General features: G+C 30.5%; 2 protein-coding genes across 2 annotated transcripts; both read right to left on the reverse strand.

The window, feature by feature from the left end:
- Window positions 1-1,315: 1,315 nt before the first annotated feature.
- LOC107949620 (respiratory burst oxidase homolog protein C) lies at window positions 1,316-8,741 on the reverse strand. The gene is made up of 12 exons (XM_016884353.2): window positions 7,904-8,741; window positions 7,658-7,814; window positions 7,531-7,579; window positions 7,340-7,453; window positions 6,839-7,264; window positions 6,386-6,769; window positions 6,199-6,294; window positions 5,992-6,107; window positions 5,822-5,924; window positions 5,596-5,669; window positions 1,717-2,279; window positions 1,316-1,631 (listed from the first exon to the last, which is right to left on the reverse strand). The coding sequence occupies exons 1-12, from the start codon at window positions 8,469-8,471 to the stop codon at window positions 1,522-1,524; spliced, it is 2,760 nt and encodes a 919-aa protein (XP_016739842.2). The 5' UTR covers window positions 8,472-8,741; the 3' UTR covers window positions 1,316-1,521.
- Window positions 8,742-14,210: 5,469 nt separating this feature from the next.
- On the reverse strand, window positions 14,211-15,837 carry LOC107950817 (altered inheritance rate of mitochondria protein 25-like). The gene is made up of 4 exons (XM_016885768.2): window positions 15,631-15,837; window positions 15,464-15,520; window positions 15,307-15,368; window positions 14,211-14,722 (listed from the first exon to the last, which is right to left on the reverse strand). The coding sequence occupies exons 1-4, from the start codon at window positions 15,649-15,651 to the stop codon at window positions 14,557-14,559; spliced, it is 306 nt and encodes a 101-aa protein (XP_016741257.1). The 5' UTR covers window positions 15,652-15,837; the 3' UTR covers window positions 14,211-14,556.
- Window positions 15,838-21,904: the final 6,067 nt, after the last annotated feature.

Consider the following 21,904-nt stretch of genomic DNA (forward strand, 5'->3'; position numbering starts at 1 on the left):
AAATCACTTAAAAGATGTCCATCTTTGTCCACTGGTAATGTTAATGGTCTAATTACCCTATAAGGACCTCCACTTTAAATTTCTATAGCTATTTAATACCTTTAGCTAATATAACACAACTTTTGCACTTTACGCGATTTAGTCATTTTTATCAAATTAAGCATGCAAACGATAAAATTTATTCACGAAATTTTTATATGACACTACTAACATGTTGTAAACATTATAATAATAAAAAAATAAATATTTTGACCTCAGATTTGTGGTTTTGAAATCATTATTCTGATTTCACTGAAAACGGGCTGTTACAGGATTTGACCAAATTGGGAATTTGTAGAATAGTTTCAACATCCTTCTCCCACAACATCCAACAATTTTTTCAGTGATACTTTCTTTCATATCATTAACTGACACATTTCTATTAAATCTTATTACTATCTGTTGACGAGATTAAAAAATACAACCAACTGTGTTCTTAAAATTACTCCATCAAAATACACACGTACGTAGAATTGATGATCCATCTTCAATACTAAATCTGTAAAAGAAATTAAATTTCCCAATAATTATTTGAAAAACAAGATCTACTGTAAAAAATATAATAAAATAAAATTAATATTGTACTTACCTTACAAATTCTTCTTTGTTTTCTCTTTTTCTGCAAATATTTTTTTTCCTTTTCTTTTTATCAATTAACTGCTAAACTGTTCAAGAAGGCTTTGTTTAAATAGGGTCTGGTGCCGCTTGACAGCGTCCCTCCACCTAGGCATTGCCTGATAGCATCCCTCCACCTGGGTGGTGCCTGACAAGTCTCCTCCACCCCTCCAACCCAATTCAAACTCGTATTTTACCTGTATTATGACAAGTAATATTGGTACCGCCATTTAGGTTGGTACCACCAATAAAAAATGATTTTTTTAAACCCTATTATGGTATCATGATGGCCTGATGATTGTTGGGAAAAAAAGTGATGGTGCCAACTTGTAAAGCATCATCCATGGTAACTATTACAAACATACTACTTTAATAAATAATCTCATGTACGTCTCATTTGAGATTTTTTTTTTTTTGGTATTATTAAGGTTGAAAAGCCCATTAGCAAAAGAAAAGCTAAGAGGGTAACATATGTTGTGCTTGTGCAAGCGCTTGAGCTTACAGGATTGAGAGCCTGTAGAAGACACTGTGCCTTGTCCTTACTTATTTGGGTCAAATTGTCTTTTTATATAAACTCATTAGGGTCGGCCTAGTCCTTTGTAGAGCAATAGTGTATTTGAGCTAAGCCCAATTTTTTTGGTCCACCAGAAATCCCAATCAATAAGCCAGTATGGTGGTCCAACTTTTTATTGATATTTTTGATAGATAATAGGAACATGTTATAGGTGGTCAAGAAAAGTGGGCCAAAGAACTTTATACAACCAAGACAGAAGTGGGATCAAAGGTGTACACAAGTTTCTCAAAGTGAGCTTTAGCTTAAGACTATCATTTTATTATTTAACCTCGTCTCCTTATCCGAAAAGTGGATTAAAAATTCTCCTTATGGAAATCAAACTTGGTGGAGGTCTTGTGAGAGAAATCTGAAGCTAGCTGGCTTAGCACCTTGGTTAGCGCCGGTGCCCCACAATAAAACACACCTGCAATACCATTTCCCCAACTATTTAATATTAAAACCATCCGTATTGTGTTTAAAAATGGTTAGTTCAGCGTAGTAGTACGTACCAACTCGAGCGTTGTTGTGATTAACAGCAATGTGTTTGTAGACACTGCGCCAATTTGGCTTGGCGAAATGCGATTTTACACGTGTACCAGAGACGACATCGACACCGTTTTTAGCATGGTTGAGAGACTGGAGCATGGTGATGAGCGCAGAGCGAGCATCACCTTCTTCGTAAACACTGGTGCAATAGTTATGGAGCTCAATGACATGATCATGGTCCATTTCAGCTACTTCATTCATGATGCCTTTGAACCAATCAAAAGAGCCTTGTTCCCTTGTTACCCAATAAAAGTAAGCCCTCTTTGTCTTGAAGTTTTCTCTTGTTTTTGGATTTGGTGGAGATGGAGAACTCGTTTTATAATTTATGGCAACCCCATTTTCCAGGGCACTGCTCAGTTCTTCATCTTCATCCTCCGCCATGGATCTGATGTTGTGTACAATGTCCTTGACAATGCTGATCATGGGGGTTGCTCCAATCCCCAAACCCACTAACAAAACCACTTCATATTTCTTGTAGTCTTGTGCTGGTGCTCCATATGGCCCATCGATTAGCACTCTTGGGAATCTGTACATTTCAGTCATCAATCAAACATATTCAGCAATCTATTGCTTTTCCTTTGTCATAAGCTAAATGTTTAAATTGAGGCACAACCTTGTTCATAAAGTTTAAACCATCATATAAAAATCAAACATTTACACAAATGTTTAAATGAATATCTAATTTTTTTTTTAAATAATCAAGTAAGGGTTAAACTTTTTTGAAATTAAGTGCTCTACTAAAAACTTTTTAAATGGAGCATATCAGGTTCCAAATTATGATTTTACTTCTTTTTTTTCAAGTAATATATGATTCAACTGACACCTGTTTTATTATGATTTTACTTCTTTTTTTTCAAGTAATATATGATTCAACTGACACCTATTTTATTCTAAACATGTCGACATTTACTTAATTTTTATTACAATTATTAAGTTAAAGTACATGAAAAACTTTTATTAAAGTATTTTTATAAAAAAAATAACCTTTATATAATCATTCTGAAAATTATAATTTTTATGTAATCCCTAAAATGTTAAACCCAATAATTTGAGCTACAGTGGTTATGAAAAAAAAGTAATGTACAGCTAGAGATGAAAATGACTATATATATAGTTTTCTGCTGGTAGGGACATCCACTTTCCATCAAAGGAGGTTTTGTGACTGCCACTATCTAACAAGGTGAAGTATCCAAATTTTCTTCATTGGCATGTAGCATGAGTCAAAGGTTTTGATTGCTAATTTTCAACAACTTGATGCTATTGTTTTTGTGATATGGAGGTGATTTGTAAGTTACGTGAGATAGGCAGGCAGGGATAAAATATGGCCCCGTATTTCAAGGAGAATTGACAAACAACGAATATGGCATTGCTAAAACACTGAATGGGCACCATCAACATCTTCGCAAATGCGTCAAGTGGACAATTGTTATATTTTTCATTTTATTTTTTAAATAAATAAATTTTGAAGATTTTATGTATGAAAAAATATATATATAAATCAAAAATATAAAAATAAAATAGACCTAAAAAGCTTTAAAAAAATCATTCTCTTTTGTACTTTTATTTTCAAATTATATATATATTTTTTAGAAATATTAAATTTTACAACTTATTAATTAAAATTCCTTTTTCAAGAGATACACGGTTAGCAAAATTCTTAAATTTTAAATATATATGCATAAAGTTTATATATATTAAAATTGATAGATTATCTATTTTACAAAATTATAAAAAATTAATTTATAAATTAAAAATTTTCTCTCTTTAATATATAAAGTAAAAGATATATAGAAGAAGTATGGTATAAAATTATTTTAAATAATAGTATTACAATCTCTTCATTTTATATTCTTTTATTTTATTTAAACCTAAATTAATAAATATTAAAAAAATGGTATATTCCTTTTTAAAAATTATTTTATTATATTCTTTTAAAATGTCTAATGTGATATTTGAACTACCAATATGCATTTTATTATGGTACTTGTACTTTCATAAAATGTCCAATGTGGTACCCAGTGTTAACATTGTTAGTGAGTTGCTAAACTACCCAATTAAAAATCCCGCATGGGTAATATTAGATGATGTGAAAAACTAAATCAAACAAAAAAAATTAAAGTAAAGTAAATAAATAAATAAACATATGATTATTTGTTTTTTATTTAGTTTTTCATATCATATTATATTATCCATGTAGATTTGCTGATTTGGAAAAAAAATCTACATGTCGATTTTTTATTGGCTGGTTTAGTAATTCATTACGATGCTAACATTAAATACCTTAATAGAACATATATTGATAGTTTTAAAGTACAAGTACCATAATAAAATAGATATTGATAATTTAGGTACCACATTGAAGTGCTAGTATCAAATGTGACATTATGTCAAAATTTTATTAATATGATGTTAAAATATGTTTCAAATAAAAAAATTAGTAAAATAGTTACAGATTAAGTAAATGATGAAGAACATAGTAGTAAATAATATCTAACCAATTAATCACATAAAAGTAAAATGTAGTAATAAATAATTTAATACACAAACAAAAGATATTATGAATAAAATAATAGTAAATGATATATAACATAAAAATAATAATTGATAATAGAAAATAATAGTAAATTTTAGAATTACGAATATAAAATTTTATATGTCTTATTTATTAGTACAAAAGTTATATTATTTCTGTGATCAAACTTTATAATACCTAATTGATTATATCAAAAGTTATAATTAAAAAAATTAATTTTACAATTAAATGATGAATTATATGTTTTTAAAATCGTCACATCAAAGTCATAAATAATAAAAATATAAAAATATTTATATATTCATTTTTTATATGCCAGATTCATTTTTTTATATTTATTTATATTTTGAAAAATATATATACCTCTTAATAATATTTATATAAAAAATTACTAAATTAATTTATCACAATATCACATGCTTGTGTAGGTCATAAAAACTATTATATATATAGGCATAATGATTTTTTACCCTTTAATTTTATAAAAAAATCATTTTAACTCTTTATTTTATTTTTTGTTGAATCACTCAAAAATGGATATGAAAATTAATATATATTAAATTTACTGGCATGGCATACACATGAATTGTCATGGGATGCCATATTAGTAATTAATTGATTTTTTAAAGTAAAAATAATAAAAATTATTTAAAAATAAAAATCATTAAAAAATGTAAAATATATTTTTTAAAATTTTAAAAAATTAATTAACTATTTATATAGCATACACGTAGACTACCACGTTAATAAAATTAACAAACGTTGATTTTCCATCCATTTTAAAATGATTTGATCAACAACAAAAATTCAAGGACTAAAAGAGAAATATATAGATATATATATATATTGTAAAATTAGAATGTCAAATAAGTCAATATTATATATACCTATATATTTATATATATTATGCTAAGGGTGCATGGGGTAAAATATAGAGCATTATGCAATAGTGGACCAGCTGGGTTTGTGATGGGGACGTGAACAATTATGTGCCTAGATTGCATAAATTTGGCATATCCTTGTTAGACCATCTCACATGAGATTGTCACTCATTCTCAATTCAGCCATGCTCCCTCACTCCTCTTATCAATGTTTCAACTATTCCTCAGAATTGGGTATACTATAATTCACTTGCTCTCCTTTAATTATACCACCATTAAAACAAGCAAATTTGTGTGCTAACTTTTCAGCTAATTCTTATTCACTGCATGTTAAATTATTAGACCCCTACTTTAATGCTTCATCAACACCATTAGTTAAGTTCAGAGATTCCAACTTATACTTTTTCCTGGTATCAATCTCAACTTACTCTGGGTTGTTGTTTCCTTGCAAGCAATCGGCTCTAAGGAGGCCACTTTTGCCATTAGTAGGTTGTTTACACACCTGGAACAGCATTTTCCATGATTAAATTTTATGGGTTTTTCATCGAAAGAAAAGAAAAAAAAAAAGTCATATGGGTTAGGTAGGAACTTGGGTATTAACAAAACTAATCTAATCTAAATGTTGGAAAATAGAGGTAAGGTAAGAGCAGTTACTTTTGAAAATACAGTCCTGAGTTGTCCCGTCCAGTCACCAAGTGTCCTAATATGAACACTCACATAGTCATCTCCCGGTGCAGAAGTAATGGAAAATGGGTGCCTGTCTCCATGTGAGAAAAAATGGTCAGGTTTGAGTCAATACAATTACGGGCTAAGAAAGCTCTTACCATTCAAATGGCGACACAACATCGCAATTAACAAAAATGTATTGTCCACTCTTGTATCTAAATCCACGGGGCCTTGACATGTGAAGTGCTAGTACATTTCCAGGATAAACAGCAACCTATTAAGTTTTCAACAATACAACTATAATGGTCATACTGGGATTCAAACTTGAAACTAGTTTTATAATCAATTAAACTAAATTTGCTTACCTTTTGTATGGTAACAGCCTCGATGCTTGATCTAAGCAATCTTGTCAATCTTTCACATATATATAGGAAAACTGGAATTGCCAAGTACATCCAAGTCTGTCATTTCCAAAAAGGGAAAGAAAAGTGAGTTTTTTGTTTAATATATATTGAATATCTGGAATTTAAAGTGATTATATTCATTGCTTACTGTTTTCTTGTACCATTTCTTGGTCAAGAAGAGCTTGATTCCATGCACGATGAGGAGAGTATAAACAATGACAAATAAATGGTGAGAATACCAGAAGGCATTGAAGCCAGTGAGCTTGTTTAGAGGCTTTGGAAGCTTCATCCTACCCCGCCTGAACATAGGCGTGGCGAGCGTGAAAGCAAAGGCCATTAAAACCACCATTATAATCCCAGTTACCCCTTCAATATGCTTCACAAAATGCCAGTAGCTCTTGGCTTGTTCTCCAAAATATTTTTCAATTGGTTCATACTCATCAGGTGTGGCATGAAGCAGTCTGGGAAAATCACATGCCAAATGGGAAATCCCATGTATGCCAACCCCAATTGAAATTCCAACTGCAATTACCTGTAATGAAGCAATCAAATGAACCCCATTCATTCAGTTCTTAATACCAGAAAACATGTTCCTTGTTACCTTATGGAAGTTGAGGTTGTCATCAAAAGGAACAGCAGCTCCTAACTTGGTCTTGTTCCTTAACCAGGTTATGGTGTTACGACAGACTGGTAGCAATATCAAAGCCATGTTCAATTTAAGTGTCTCAGCAGCACCTTTGGCAAAGCAAACACAATGCCCCATTACTTCAAACACATCTTCCCTCTGTCGATACTCGATATATTTGTATGAAAACAGACCACACATGGCCCCAATCCAGAGGGCCATCACCCACACTCTCTGCCAGTTATCTAGCAAGAAATACACGGTGTCTCGGTAGAATCTCCTCACTAGGTTGTAGTCATATGTAGGCTTAAGCTTCTGGCTTAGCATTTGGCTAAGGTTCCGGCTTTCTCCTCTTACAGATTGGTCTGGTCCTTGCAACAGAAGCATTTCCAGATTGTGTATCTGCTTAAAATGAAAAAATTCTGGTCACTGAAATGAAGCCAAAATGTAATGGTACTCGGACTAGCTTGAATTTACCATGATGAATCCTAGGTTGTCAGGGTCTAATTCTTCCATAATCAAGGCTGCATATTCCTCAGCTTGTTTCTGGATGTTTGAGAGTTTGTTTGCAGTGGCACTGAGACTGATAATCTGTAAAAGTAAGTCAAGAGTGAGATATAAATTATATGGTCAGCTTTCTTGAATTTGCTGCAATTAAGGTCCCATACCTCTTTAACTTCCTCCTCAGTAATTCTTCCATCTGCATCTTTATCCACCCTGCAACTCGAGGTGCATGATTTATTGATAAAACAATTAATCTAAGAAAAGTTAACAAAAAGAAACGGCAAAATTTACATGTCAAAGAAAGTTTGAAGCCTGGCATCGAAGCTTTGATTCGAGATCTGATCCCAAAATTCTTTGAGGTGAGCCTTATCAATGGAATCAAATTGAAGGTTTCGTTTTCGAGCAAGAGCATCAAACAACTGCCCAGCAAATTCCTTTGACTCCATTCCTGCAATTGCATTTGAAGCACGTCTGCAACTATTTAGTCCAAAACTCAATAGTTTAGATTTGGATGTTGATTATTATTTCGAAACCTACCTATGCATTCGCCAAATCGTGAACGAGGCAAAACTCCATTGTTAGAAGCAGAAATTTCATCAAACAGCTTCTCCACAGCAATCCATCCATGTCCACCATCAGTCTTGCTTATAAACTTAAGCCCCTTTAGAGCATGAGCTACTGCAGACTTTGTCCTATCAAAGCGAGAAGGCTTCTTGGATAACGATGTTAAGCGCTTCAATTCTTGTCCCACTTGCTTAATCTTTGCTGAAGCATTCCTCACCATTGATGAACCCACGCTAGATTTCTTCTCAAGACCTTTAGCCAGCAAAGTTAGCTCATGGTCGTCTTGCAAATCATCTCCATTTGTTGCCTTTAGACTGTGAACCGCCACGGAATCATCGCCAACGTCCAGGGTAATCTCAACATAGTCATCGCCTTTGGAAGAACTTGAGCCAGGGAGGTTAAACCGAGAACCTTTCCGCCCTGCCCTTTTGTTCAAAGAGCCACTCAATGGACCGATATGGGGCACTTTATCGGTTCCTAAAACCTCTTTGTCAGAATGATGATGGTGATAAATTCCATCATCTGAACTCATTTTCTGCATGTAACTTGATTTCAATTCTCCCAGCTAGCTCAGTAAACAGAATGAAAACTAGAAGAAAACATAGACAATTATCACAAATGTTTTAATTGGCTACTTCTCTCTGCATGTGAAGGGAGCAACCAAAGTTTGTCAATATATACAGAGCTCACGGTAAAATCTTCAACAAGGGTCGACAAATGAAGGTTTTAGTTTGACCAGGCACTCATAGTGCTCCGTAATGGAGGTTCAATGCGTCTTTGAGTTATTATCAGTCGACAATGATCTTACACGTGCTTGAAACACTAGCTTAAGACCAATAGTTTTAAAAAATTTCTTCCTTTTTTGGGTGGGGTGGGGTGGGGTGGGGTGGTGGTTTAAGATTATTATTTGCATCCATTATTGTCCTCGACTATTTGGGGGGTAAATATGTGGGTTGGGATTTTGCTTTTTTGGATTTAAGTTTTTCTTTTTGAATTATTTTAGATTAGGATATTTTTAAGTTTAATATTTTTAATTTTTTCGATTTTTTATTTTAATAGGAATATTTATGTTTATAAAATATGTATACAAATTTCATAAATATAAGTAATATTATTATATGGTATGAATATGAATTTTGTATTCAATATTTTTTATTTATATATAATATTTATTATAGTGTAAATTAGTAATATATGCCATATTTAGAAAATAATTAAGATTTTAAGCCATTTTTTTTATATTTAGAGAAATCAATTGATTTTGAAAGAAAAAACAGAAAATACATCTTGCAAGAAGCCTTTTTTTGCTAACGTGACTGAAAATGCGTTTTCTTTAATAACTTGATATATAAACTCCTTTGGTCAAATGGTTAAATGTTATTGGTTTTATTTTTGAGTCTTCGGTTTGATTTTTCCCTACTAACATTTGTATTTTTCTTATTTCATGTTGTTTTAAACTTTTTTTTAATTTTTAACTAATAAATATATTATTTTCATGTTTTTTAATTCATCTTTTTTATTAATAACTCTTTTATTTTATATAAATAAATATGTATTATATAATAAAAATATTATTTTTTTATATATTGTTATGTTAAAAATATTTTTAAGTAATAACTCCTTTAATTATATATATAATAATAAATAATTTTGATTTTATAATATTAGAATTTACCATACCCACAATGTAGGAGGAGAAAATAAATATTTATTATATAAAGAAAAAATATATCAAACAAATTAGTTTAAAATAAAATATATTTTTAAAAAAATAATAAATAAAGGAGTTATTAATTAAAATATTTTTAACATAATGATATACATAATATATCTTATTATATAATTACATATTAATTATTTTATTTATATAAATAAAAAAGTTATTAACTATCAAGATGAATTAAAAAAAGTTGAAAACAATATATTTATTAATTAAAAACATTAATTAAAAAATTTAAAACATGAAATAGAAAAAGATTTGAATACGTGACTCAATATATTTAATCATCTAACAAAAAAACTAACACTATGTTTGGTTGGGTGTATTGGCTATAATCGATGGGCCCCACTTATTACGCCTCTAATCCGTTGTTTGGTTCAATGTATTGCTATTACGGGGCTAAACCATTACTGACCTAATCGGTGAAATCCACCAATTTCTAATCCCTCCCTTCTGCTCAGTTTAGGCGCTGCTTCAGTTGACCCTCCCTGTTTTACCCTCCCAATTTCTAATCCAAGCCTCTTCTGTTCCTTCCTTTTGCTTCTGCCAATTTGTTCCAGATTCTGCCGATTTGCTCTCTCTGTTTCTTTTCTTTTCTTTTCTGCCGATTTGCTCCCTCTGTTTCTCATCTGCCGATTTGTGTCTTCTGTTTCTTTTCTTTTTCTTTACAACATTACGCTTAGCCTTCTCAACCAGTGTGTGATAGCCCGAAATAGGGCCTAATCGGAATAGTGGTTTCGTAACCACAAATCCGAAGTGAAATAGTTTTATTTTATAAATTTTTATTAGTTACTGATTGATTGAAATATTGTGTGAAAATATGGATAGAAAATTTTAATGATTTAGTGCCTAATTGAATTTTTAGGACTAAATTGAGAAAAATGCAAAGTGTGTCTAATTAGTGATTAAATGACTTAATTGAATTATTGCATGAAATTGGAAGTGTTTATGTGGCAATTAGACCATAAATTAGTGTTATGGACACAAAAGGGTAATTCTAGAAAAATATCTAAGTAATGGGTCAAGGGCATTTTTGTCCAAATTGAGAAAAAAACAAAATAAAGTGAAAATAAGTGTCCATCTTCTTCAAAATTGAAGAGCTTGCTGCCAAAACTTTCATATTTCAATAGTTAGGGTTTTTGATTTTTCTAAGCTCAATTGTAAGTGATTTCTTGCCCCGTTTTTAATTATTTTCGTATTTTTATACTTATTGAAGCTTGAATTTCATGTTTCTACTATTTAATTTAAATGAAATTAAAGTTTAAAAATTGACTCATTCATGATATAATTGTAAATTGATTAGTGATGTTAGATAATGAATGTTTGAAGTGTTAATTACAAGTTTTACTAGATGAATTTTGATGAAAATGTTGAAAAAGGGCTCAATTGTGAAAGATGGTAAAGTGTGCATAAAGTTGTGATTTTGTGAAATTGAGGGCTGTTATGAGCATGAAATATGATTTAGTGAAGTTTGAAATTTAAAATTTTAGTGAATTTTATTTTTACGAGCTTTGGGACAAAAGTGGAATTTTTGAAAAGTTATGGGGAAAAATGTAAATTTGCCAAAATATTTTGTATGAATTGTATTTGAATGGAATATTGATAAAATGTATTAAATTGTGTTAATATAGATCAAGAAAGAAGAAATAGTGGAAGTGATCGGGGAAAAGAGAAAGTTATCGACTAAATTACAAAAATAGTCGTTTTGCATCCGAGGTAAGTTATGTGTAAATAATAGTAATATATTTTATAAATTGTGAATTTTATTTGATATGTGAATCAATATTGAATGGGGAAGGAAAATTGTTCATGAATTATTCAAGTGATAAAGTGTTTAAAATAAAGTGTTAAGTGTAAATTCCTGATTGAACTTAGGAATAGAAGTGGATACAAGTGACATGTCACTAGAGACCAGTGTTACAGGGAGTCCCGGGTGCTAGGTGATCTAGCATGTGTTGCAGACACCTGACAGCTTGTGTGAGCAGACCCGTGAACATTTCCAGTGTTATTGATCAGTGGTAGCTTCGGCTACGTTTCAGTGGTAGCTTCGGCTACATTTCAGTGGTAGCTTCGGCTACATATCAGTGTTGCACTTATGTGCTAAATCTCTACTTATCTGTGTATATTCCGCGTGTTCAACGGGATTAATAATGAGTTAAAGTGAATATGAAATGAAGTGTGTATGCAGGTACAATTGGACGAATGAGCATATGTGATAAATGTTAAGTGTGAAAATGTATATGAAAGTGAATTGGTAAGATTGTGCATGTGTAAGTGATTGAAATTGCTAAGGAATGTTTTGATTGTTATATGCTAAAAGTGTTATTTATTAAATGAGTACCTATTATTTACATGTAACTTACTAAGCTATTTGTAGCTTACACATTTTCTCATTTCCTTTGTTTTATAGTGATTTGAACTTGATCGAATTGGGGATCGTCGGAGCTCGTATCACACTATCATAATCATCTCGGTATTATGTCCTTTTCAAAATGTTTAAACTATGGCATGTATAGAGTCTTAATCATTTTGAGTATGTTCATATGATATGGCTAAGATTAGCTATTGAAATGGTTAGTAAAGATTATGTTTTGGTATTATGTATGTGTAAATGGTAGCTAATACAAAGAAGCAGTTTCTTTGACAGCAGTAGTGACGTGAATGTGAAAAATCACCATAAATATTAGAATTGGAATTAGAGAGTGAATTATATATGGAATTAAATCTTATCAAGTCTATTTTTATATGAAAGAAACGGTGTAGGCAAAGGAATTCTGTATTTTGAGATATTTGAATTTTAGTGAGACTGGGTTAGAATGGTTTTTGAAGTCCCATGTTTTAACTTTGGAAAATCATTATAAATTGTACAGAAATAATTATGGGTCATAATTTATATGTATAGATTTCTTAGTGAGCCTATTTTCAAAAGAAACAAATGATAACCTTATATAAATTCTGTGCAATGAGATAATTTATTTTTAGTGCCAAGAGGTCAGACCTGTCGAGCTGTGAAACAGGGGATACTTTAATGAATAAAATGTACTAATTGGCTAAGTCAAAAATTCTTAAAATTTTATGGTAAGTAGTAATATGACTCTAGTTTTAGGGAAAATTTACGGATTTAAATTTTGAGTCTCTTAACTCGAGTTATAATTAAATTAGTGACAGTCACGCAGGTGGATAGTTTTATTGTGAACAGTGAATTTAATTTTAAAAGCAAATTTTTATGCTCCGAATTGGTAAGTTAAATTGGATGACATCTCGTACTTGATTCCGGTGACGGTCTCGGGTAAGGGGTGTTACACAGTGAACCTTTTCTTTTGTTTTCTCTCTGTCACTCTTTCGATTGGTTTCAGTTGGTGGGTTTCCAAGTTTCTGCAACTGAAAGGTAAAGGTTTCTAACTCTCTTTTGCTCTCAAACTGCTTTAATTTTTCTAAACTCTCTTTTTCTCTGTGTAATGAGTTTCATTGGCTGCCTTGTTAGTGACTTCTGTTTTTTCTGCATGTAAGTAGATCCGAATCACTGCCTTGTTAGTGTATTGACTTCTTCATCCGATTTGCTCATTACAGGTTAGTTTTCCATAGGCAAATGTTCATATTGCATGTTCGATTGAAATGTTCATTGTGCTTCAAGGAAACAATATATGAAGATCTCTATGCATTGCCTTTCTTCCATCTACACTAAGTCCTAGAGTCATAGGCTCATTAATTAGTTGCAATCAGTGTGCTTCAAGGAAACAATATATGAAGATCTCATTTTTCACATCTAACATCTTTTACTATTTGTCCTTTTTGGTGAAAGAAAAGATGACAGAATTTATCATGATGGAGAAAAAATAAGATAAAAGAACGAAAAACATGAGTTCCATTGAAAAAGGGTAAAAGATATATGGTAAAATGAGATTTTCATAATTTTTTGCTATGTTAAGCACTTTTGAAAAGATAAGATTATTGAGTCATCTTGAATTAACAACTCAATATTGAAAAAAAAAAGCATAGATTTAGAAACAGGGAGGAAAAGAGGGTAGCATAAATCATTGATCATTGCTTTGAAGAAAACTAACCCTTATTCCCTAGAAATGCACAATAAGATCATCCTTTTCATATGCATAAAAAATGTTTGTCAATGCCGACTATCAGTTTTCACCAACAATTTACCTTTTACAGAAATGAATATATAGAACACACTTTACATTTAGAAAATGGGGACTGCAAAATGTATGAATCAACAGCATCCAAGCTAGTTAGGAGAATTAGGACAACTCACAACCTCCCTGTTCTCTCCATTCCAAAACATTGTAAACCAGATTTCTACAATGATCAATCCACATCTTTCTTCTTATCACTTGACTCTTTTGCTCACTTTGACACATCAAATCACACACTTCAACTTTTTAGACATCCACTAGCATCTTTCTTACGGTATGAGAAAAGATCTTAGAAAAGAAACTCCTAAAGCAAACATGGAGCTCTACCCACTCCTCCAATCTCAAAATACTACACTTTGCTCCTAATAAGAGCTTTTGCTTATTTCAATATCTGATTACAAAGGGAACTATCTTGAGAGGTAGTACTTTGGTCTTTCTTATTTAGTATGCTAAAGTTACAAAGCATGTGCCATTATAAATTCAGGGACTATGACATTTTATGCCAGTCTCAGCAACTCAAAGAACTCATATCAGGCCAGAAACTTAAATGGAACAAAGGATTAATCTTTTAACCCGCCTTTTTTCCCTCTTGTGGATGAACCAGTAATGTCCTGTTGGTAAATCTCAAAAATTGATTGAAATTAAGTTTACTGAAGGACTAAAACCTCTGCTCTGGCGAGTCAATAAAATTTCACCATAATAATGTATAAGCAAATATTTGTTATGGAAAACTATGAAAAAAAACTAGAGCCCATGAATCAAGTGAGGATTAAAAGATGATATTTTTGAAAGAAAAAAACCTCAAAGCCAAAACCCCTCCAATCACGATCTATTTCTGCCAAAATTTGCCCATCATCAATGTCCTTCAAAGTAAAAGTCCAATTCCATAAGCCAGGATTTTCGACCACAGCAAATTGCTTATTCCTATGAAGAAAAGACAACCTCATTTTAATACTAGATTTGAATGTAAAATAAAATTAACTAAACAAATTGCTCACCATCCTTGATTAGACTCTAAACAAGCAGTCTTGCATGCATATGGAATTCGTAAAGTAATAGTAGTTCCATAATTCTGATAGATGCATAAAAGTGAGGAAAGAATATAAAAGGGGGTGTTGGAAAGCAGATTCTACTGTAATTGTATGAAAAAAGTTAAAAGAAATAACTAAGGGCATACACACATCCATACTATAATACAGAAGTTGGTGCTTTTTGCAAAACCATTGAAACATTGGGATAAAAAAACAAAGAATTGGAGCAAGAAAGGATATTAAAAGAAAGAAAAAGATAAAGAATGAGGAAAAAGTAATGACTATAATCCATCCACCAAATATTTCTGTAAACTAATACCAAATTATACCACAAACTTCATACATTGTTTGCCAGAATTGAATATAAGCATAAAAAATTAAAACTAAAACAAACTAAAGCTGGTAAACAAATTAACATATATTTATAGCATTTAACAACTACTGAATATAATATTGAAAATGGCTTGTTAAGATTACCCCAAGTACAAATCATACACCCTCCTCCAAAGATGCCACCGTCTGTGAACCACACCAATTTCCTAGGAAGGAATGACATTTTAAATCCTTGAAACTAGACGTTCTGTGCTAGATTCATACATAGAAGAACAAATGTCAATATTGAAAATTTGCATACCTTACCGTCAATTTCTACATAAATTGAGCTGGTTATCCACCAAAAAGGCCTAAGAACCTGAGGGTGGTAAAACAAAGTCTTAAAGCTAAAATGATGATATATTCAATAGTTGTGGGCCTTAAAACTTGTTACATTAGCTCAAAAGCAAATGCACATAATCTGCTTACCCTAAACAGCTCATTACCCATTGCATCAGTAATGTAAGCAATGAAAGGGCGCCTTAAGCGGAGCAACTGCACAAAAACATAGAAGTCAACGGTATGCAAAACATACCATTAAAAAGAGAATACCAACCATGCGGTTGAAGCAATGCAGTGAAGCACAACTATAAACAATTTTTATACCAAAAACCAGTACAGGATCAGAACCCCAATTAATCATTACTCAAAGGAGAAGTTATTGAAGCTAAACAAGTGGCTAAGGTAGAAGCAGACAAATAAACATAATGGTGATTCAAAAGAGTCCAAGTGAATATAGACATATCTACAAGTTATCTAGACTTGTATCCACCTCTCAATGAGAAACCCTTGGTTACATATGTTTGTAAAGTAGTCAGTGTGTCAGATGTTACTTCATTGCTCAGTTAAGAGTTCCTAAAAGTAATCTCAAATCAGGCCTAATGGACAAAGTTAAGTAATGCTCAACATTTTAGGATTAGGCAGTGCCTTCTACACCGCATGACTGGTGATAAAAGCTAAAATATAAGAATAAAATTGGCTCTCCTTGCTCAATCTATTTATCTGACATAAAGAAACTTAGAAGCCATAGTCTACATGATATAATTGCAAGATAAACCAAAAGGCAAAAGTTGCAAGTTACAAATATTCAACAATGATATATGTAGATGACAATTAAATTAGTAAAACATACCCCCTTGATGTCACTTTGAAGAAGAATAAAATTAGGTCACCTTAATTAAACTAATCATCAATAAATAAACTAATCAATGTTCAAACTTTGAACTTGCGCTATAATTTTAAATTATAATGAGTTTAGTTATAATCTAACAAATACCAACAATTAATTTTACGTCAATTATACATATACCAACAATTAATTTTAGGTCAATTATACATGCTTTATAATTTTAAATGAAATTAAAGTTGCAACGATATCATTTAATAGATACTTTTTTGCTTCGTGTGTTCTAAATTTGTAACAATTAATTTTTATTTGATAATGTGTAATTGCAACTTCAATTCTTTGATAGTGTCTTCTAATTTTAATATGTTGCAGTAATGGCTCGTCTGCCTTTAATTGCACAACGTGAGAGGCGTAAAAGAATTGGTATTGCATTGACACTATGGTTGGAAATCTGTAGAATTGCGATTTGGTTCTTATTTAGAATGGGTGCCAGCCTTAGCCTACAAACTTATAGACCAAGGATTAGGTCCTATACCTTAGATTTTTATGCAAAACGGGATTATGTGAAAAGGCTTGTATATGCTAGTGAACAAACTTGTATTGAACAAGTTAGGATGAATAGAACTGCCTTTTTTAAACTATGTGAGATGTTAGAATCGATAGGGGGATTGAAGTCGTCAAGAAACATGCTTGTTGATGAGCAAGTAGCAATGTTTTTACATATCATCTTCCATCACCTGAAAAATCGAGTTATCAAGCATCACTTTAGAAGGTCCAAGGAAACTGTTAGCAGAGCATTTCATAGTGTTTTAAATGCTGTCATACGCTTACAAGATGTGTTATTTAAAAAGTCAGAGCCAATTACAGCCGATTCTTCTGCACAAGGTGGAAATGGTTTAAGGTATTAGACTGAGTTTTATATATAGCTTGTACAACCTTTAGTTGACTTAGATTTAAATTAGTATTCTAACTCAAGGTTTTATATCATGTGGTATAGAATTGCTTAGGTGCTCTTGATGGAACCCACATCAAGATTAGGGTGCCAACAGTTGATAAACCTAGATATCGAACGCGAAAAGGTGACATAGCAACAAATATGCTAGGTGTTTGTACACCTGAGATGCAATTTGTTTATGTTCTTCCTGGTTGGGAAGGTTCAGTTGCCGATGGACGGGTTCTTCGAGATGCCATTAGTAGAAGACATGGACTAATTGTTCCTCATGGTAAAGTGGATAGTTAGAGGACTTTGATATTGTTCATTAAGATCAAACTTTTTGTGCTGAATTAATCATTTTAAGTAGCAATTTTATTTTATAGGTTGTTATTATCTAGTTGATGCTGGATACACAAATTGTGAGGGATTTCTTGCACCTTTTAGAGGACAATGATATCATTTGAACGAGTGGCGTCAGAGTTATCAGCCAAGTTCTCCGCAATAGTTTTTTAATATGAAACATGCCTCAGCACGTAATGTTATTGAGAGATGCTTTGGGTTATTAAAACTTAGATGGGGAATACTTAGGAGTCCATCATTCTATCCTGTAAGGGTGCACAATAGAATTATTATTGCATGTTGTTTGCTCCATAATTTTATTCGAACCCATATGAGTATTGATCCCATTGAAGCGGAGGTGGGAGAAGGATTACCTACTAATGTGGTGGATGACGATGAACCGAAGATCACAAATATTCATCCATCGGATGCTTGGGCTACTTGGAGGATGGAACTAGCGAACCAAATGTTCGATGAATGGCAAGCATGTAGAAATTAGTTTGTGAAACTTTTGTATTGATTTTTGTATTGTACTAAACTTGTTGAATTATAATCTAATTTCTTCTCATTTTAAATTTTAAATTTTTTGTGTTATAATTTTAAATTTTAAATTATAGTTTGTGTTATAATTTTAAATTTTTTGTGGTATGGAGCTTTTGATTCATGATATTGAACTTAATTATAATTTTATAAAGTGTTCACCTTTTGATTCATGATATTAAAATAGTAATTAATATAATTTGTTTTTTTTGTTCTTAAGATAATTATGTCAGGTGTTCCAGAACCAAATGCTTCTTCTCAAGCTTCTCGAGGAACCAAAAGAAAATGGGTTCCAGAAGAAGATGCAGCATTAGTTTCCTGCATGGTGGACCTGCACAATGTTAGAACATTTAATGCTGATACCGGGTTCAAAGCCGGTTATTTAAACGAGTTGGAAAGAATGCTACAAAAGGTTTTACCAAATGCAATGTTGAAGGCAAAACCTAATATTGAATCAAGGATTAGGTTAGTAAAAAGAGAGTGATCAATCGTCTATGACATGCTTAATGGCCAAAACAATAGCGGTTTTGGTTGGGACGAGCATAGGCAGCTCGTTGTTGCCGAAGATGCAGTTTGGGACTCCTATTTAAAGGTAAGATTATTTCAAGTCTTTATTATCTTATTTTTACCAAACTTATAACTAATATGATTTCCTCATTTTTTTAGAGTCACAAAGAAGCCGCTCAATTCAGACATCGTAGTTTCCCTTACTACGACCAACTTACTACCATATACGCAAGAGATCGAGCAACTGGGAAAGATGCTCAAACAGCTGCTGATGTTCTTGAAGAAATAAATGCTGAGGGTGTACATACTACAGGTATGGATGAAGAAAGAAACTCATTCTATGACTGCGAAGCTGACATCTCTTTGGATGACATGGATGTTTCTGCTGCGGAGCCGCAACGAGATAGAGACCTAGGGGGTTCCTCTTCTTCAAACAAGAGGAAGAAGAAATCTTATGCTCGTGATATGTCTTCTTCATTTGATGAGGCTACCACTTTATTGGCCGAAAATATCAAGGCCGTTGGCGATCAAATCAGTAGGAGTATTGCCTCCGATGTGGTAGTTCAGCAGAAGTCAGAAGAATATTAAAAGATGGAAGAGAAAGCTTCAAATTTATATTCAACCTTATGGGAAATTGAAGGTTTAACCGACGATCAGTGGTATCGAGCTTTGCTTAAAATTCCAGAACATCCAACTCAAATGATCGTTTTCTTTAGTTTACCTTCTGTTGCGCGATTGGAATGGGTCAGAAGATTTCTTTCTGACCCATAAAAAATTAATGTTCAAACTTTTTGATGTTGTAAAACTATACAACATATGGATTATGATGTAGAATTTCATTTTCATCTAACCTTTTCTTAGTATAAGTTAATTATGTTTATGCAGAATATCACACTCAAGTTATATTTTGATTTTAGTAAATTCATATAAGAACATTTTATTATTAAGAATTTTATGAAATTATATATCATTATTAATTTATATTTAATATTAATTATTTTAAATTGTATAAATTCATATAAGAAAATTTATTATCAAGAATTTTATGAAATTATATATTATTATTAAATTATATGTAATAATAATTATTTTAAATTATAAAAATTCATATAAGAAAATTTATTAGTTTTAATTATTTTAAATGTTATTAAATCATATATTTTAATTAAAATATATTTAATATTAATTATTTCAAATTATCTTTTATAGTATCATATATTATGATTTGAGTAAATTCATATAAGAATATTAATTATTAAGAATTTTATTAAATCATATATTTTAATTAAAATATATTTAATAATAATTATGTTAAATTATCTTTTATAGTATCATATATTATGATTTGAGTAAATTCATATAAGAATATTAATTATTAAGAATTTTATTAAATTATATATTTTAATTAAATATATTTAATAATAATTATGTTAAATTATCTTTTATAGTATCATATATTATGATTTGAGTAAATTCATATAAGAATATTAATTATTAAGAATTTTATTAAATTATATATTTTAATTATAATATATTTAATAATAATTATGTTAAATTATATTTTATAGTATCATATATTATGATTTGAGTAAATTCATATAAGAATATTGATTATTAAGAATTTTATTAAATTATATATTTTAATTATAATACATTTAATAATAATTATGTTTAAATATGATTAAATTATTTATTATTGATATTAATAATCTTATTAAAATTTAAATAACAATAACAATAATCATTTACCCAAACAAATTTATGCTAAGAGTATTCTAGTCATTTTAGTTTTTTCCATTATGCTATTACACCTCTATTCCATTCAACCAAACACAAGAATACTATTACGCCTCTATTCCATTACATTCAACCAAACAATTGATTTGCTATTACACCTCTATTCCATTACGTCTCTATTCCAATACAACGAACCAAACGTGCTCTAATTATGTCAAATTAGTAAAGAAAAAGCATTTTGTAAAATGCGTACTCTATTCAAAACCAACCTATTTCCTTAAATTTGGAAAGAAACGGCTTAAATCTCTAATTAATTTTTAAAAACGGCTTTCTTTTTTTTCTAATTTACCCCTATTTTATGATATGTAAATGAATTTTGTATGAAATATTTTTTTTATTTATTTACCTGCAATATGTATGATCATAGGATATGCATATAATTTTTTGGGCAAGGCACACAAATAGTCATTTAATTATAAAAAATTTTATTTTAGGTACCTAAAATAAAAAAAAAATTACAATTTAAGCACCCACATTATATAGTTTGGTCATTTTGATCACTCCCATTAAACCATAAAAGGCAAGCTAATGTGGCAGTTAAAAAAATCGTAAAGTAATAAATTTAGCTCATAGCGATTTAGTTATAATTTTAAAAAATTAATCCTTAAAATTTACAAATGGTCTCAATTTTATCCTAATTCTAAAAAGTTCAAAAGAAATGTATAAAAATAGATAAATATTTTAAAAAATAAAATAAAAATTTAAATTTTATATTAATATTAATATTAATAATAAATAAATTTCATTAATACTGAAATAGAGATAGGGTTGCATTAACAAATATATTAATAGCGGAAAGTGAGTAGTGAGTAATCCATAAATGGCAAATGTAGATTTTTAAGTCAGATTAATCTGTAAATTTTGGTGTTAAGGAATTAGGGTCTCATAAGCTAAGAAATCGAAGTACTTAATATAAGCATCCAAATCACTTAAATCTAATTGCATTTGGAAACACAGATATGGTTATCATGAGGTGAATCCTATGAGCTAATATTTTGAACACCAACCTCAACTTAAATAACAGTATTGCTGTAAAAACAAGAATGCTATTATTTTGTGTTTAATTGTATCTAAGATTTAGGATTTGTTTGATTGCCAGTAAAATGTTTTCCGTAAAATGATTTCTGGAAAATGTTTTACTTTTCTGTAAAATGATTTACTGAAAAATATTTTCTGGTGTTTGATTGAATCTGTGTAAAATATTTTCTACTGTTTGACAGATTTCCTAAAAATATTTTCCGGAAAAGTTGTTTTTACATATATTAATATATATTAATAAATTTTTATATTTTAAATTGTTTTTACATATATTGCAATGATTTATTTATAATAATACTCAATTATTAAGCTACAATATTAATCGTTATAAATTGAAAAAAACTAATATCAAATAAATTATTTGTAATTGTGTTAAAAAACAAGTATTGAATAATTATAAATTGCTTCGAAACCACAATAAG

Source organism: Gossypium hirsutum, chromosome D03 (assembly GCF_007990345.1).
Source record: "Gossypium hirsutum isolate 1008001.06 chromosome D03, Gossypium_hirsutum_v2.1, whole genome shotgun sequence".
Taxonomy (NCBI): domain Eukaryota; kingdom Viridiplantae; phylum Streptophyta; class Magnoliopsida; order Malvales; family Malvaceae; genus Gossypium; species Gossypium hirsutum.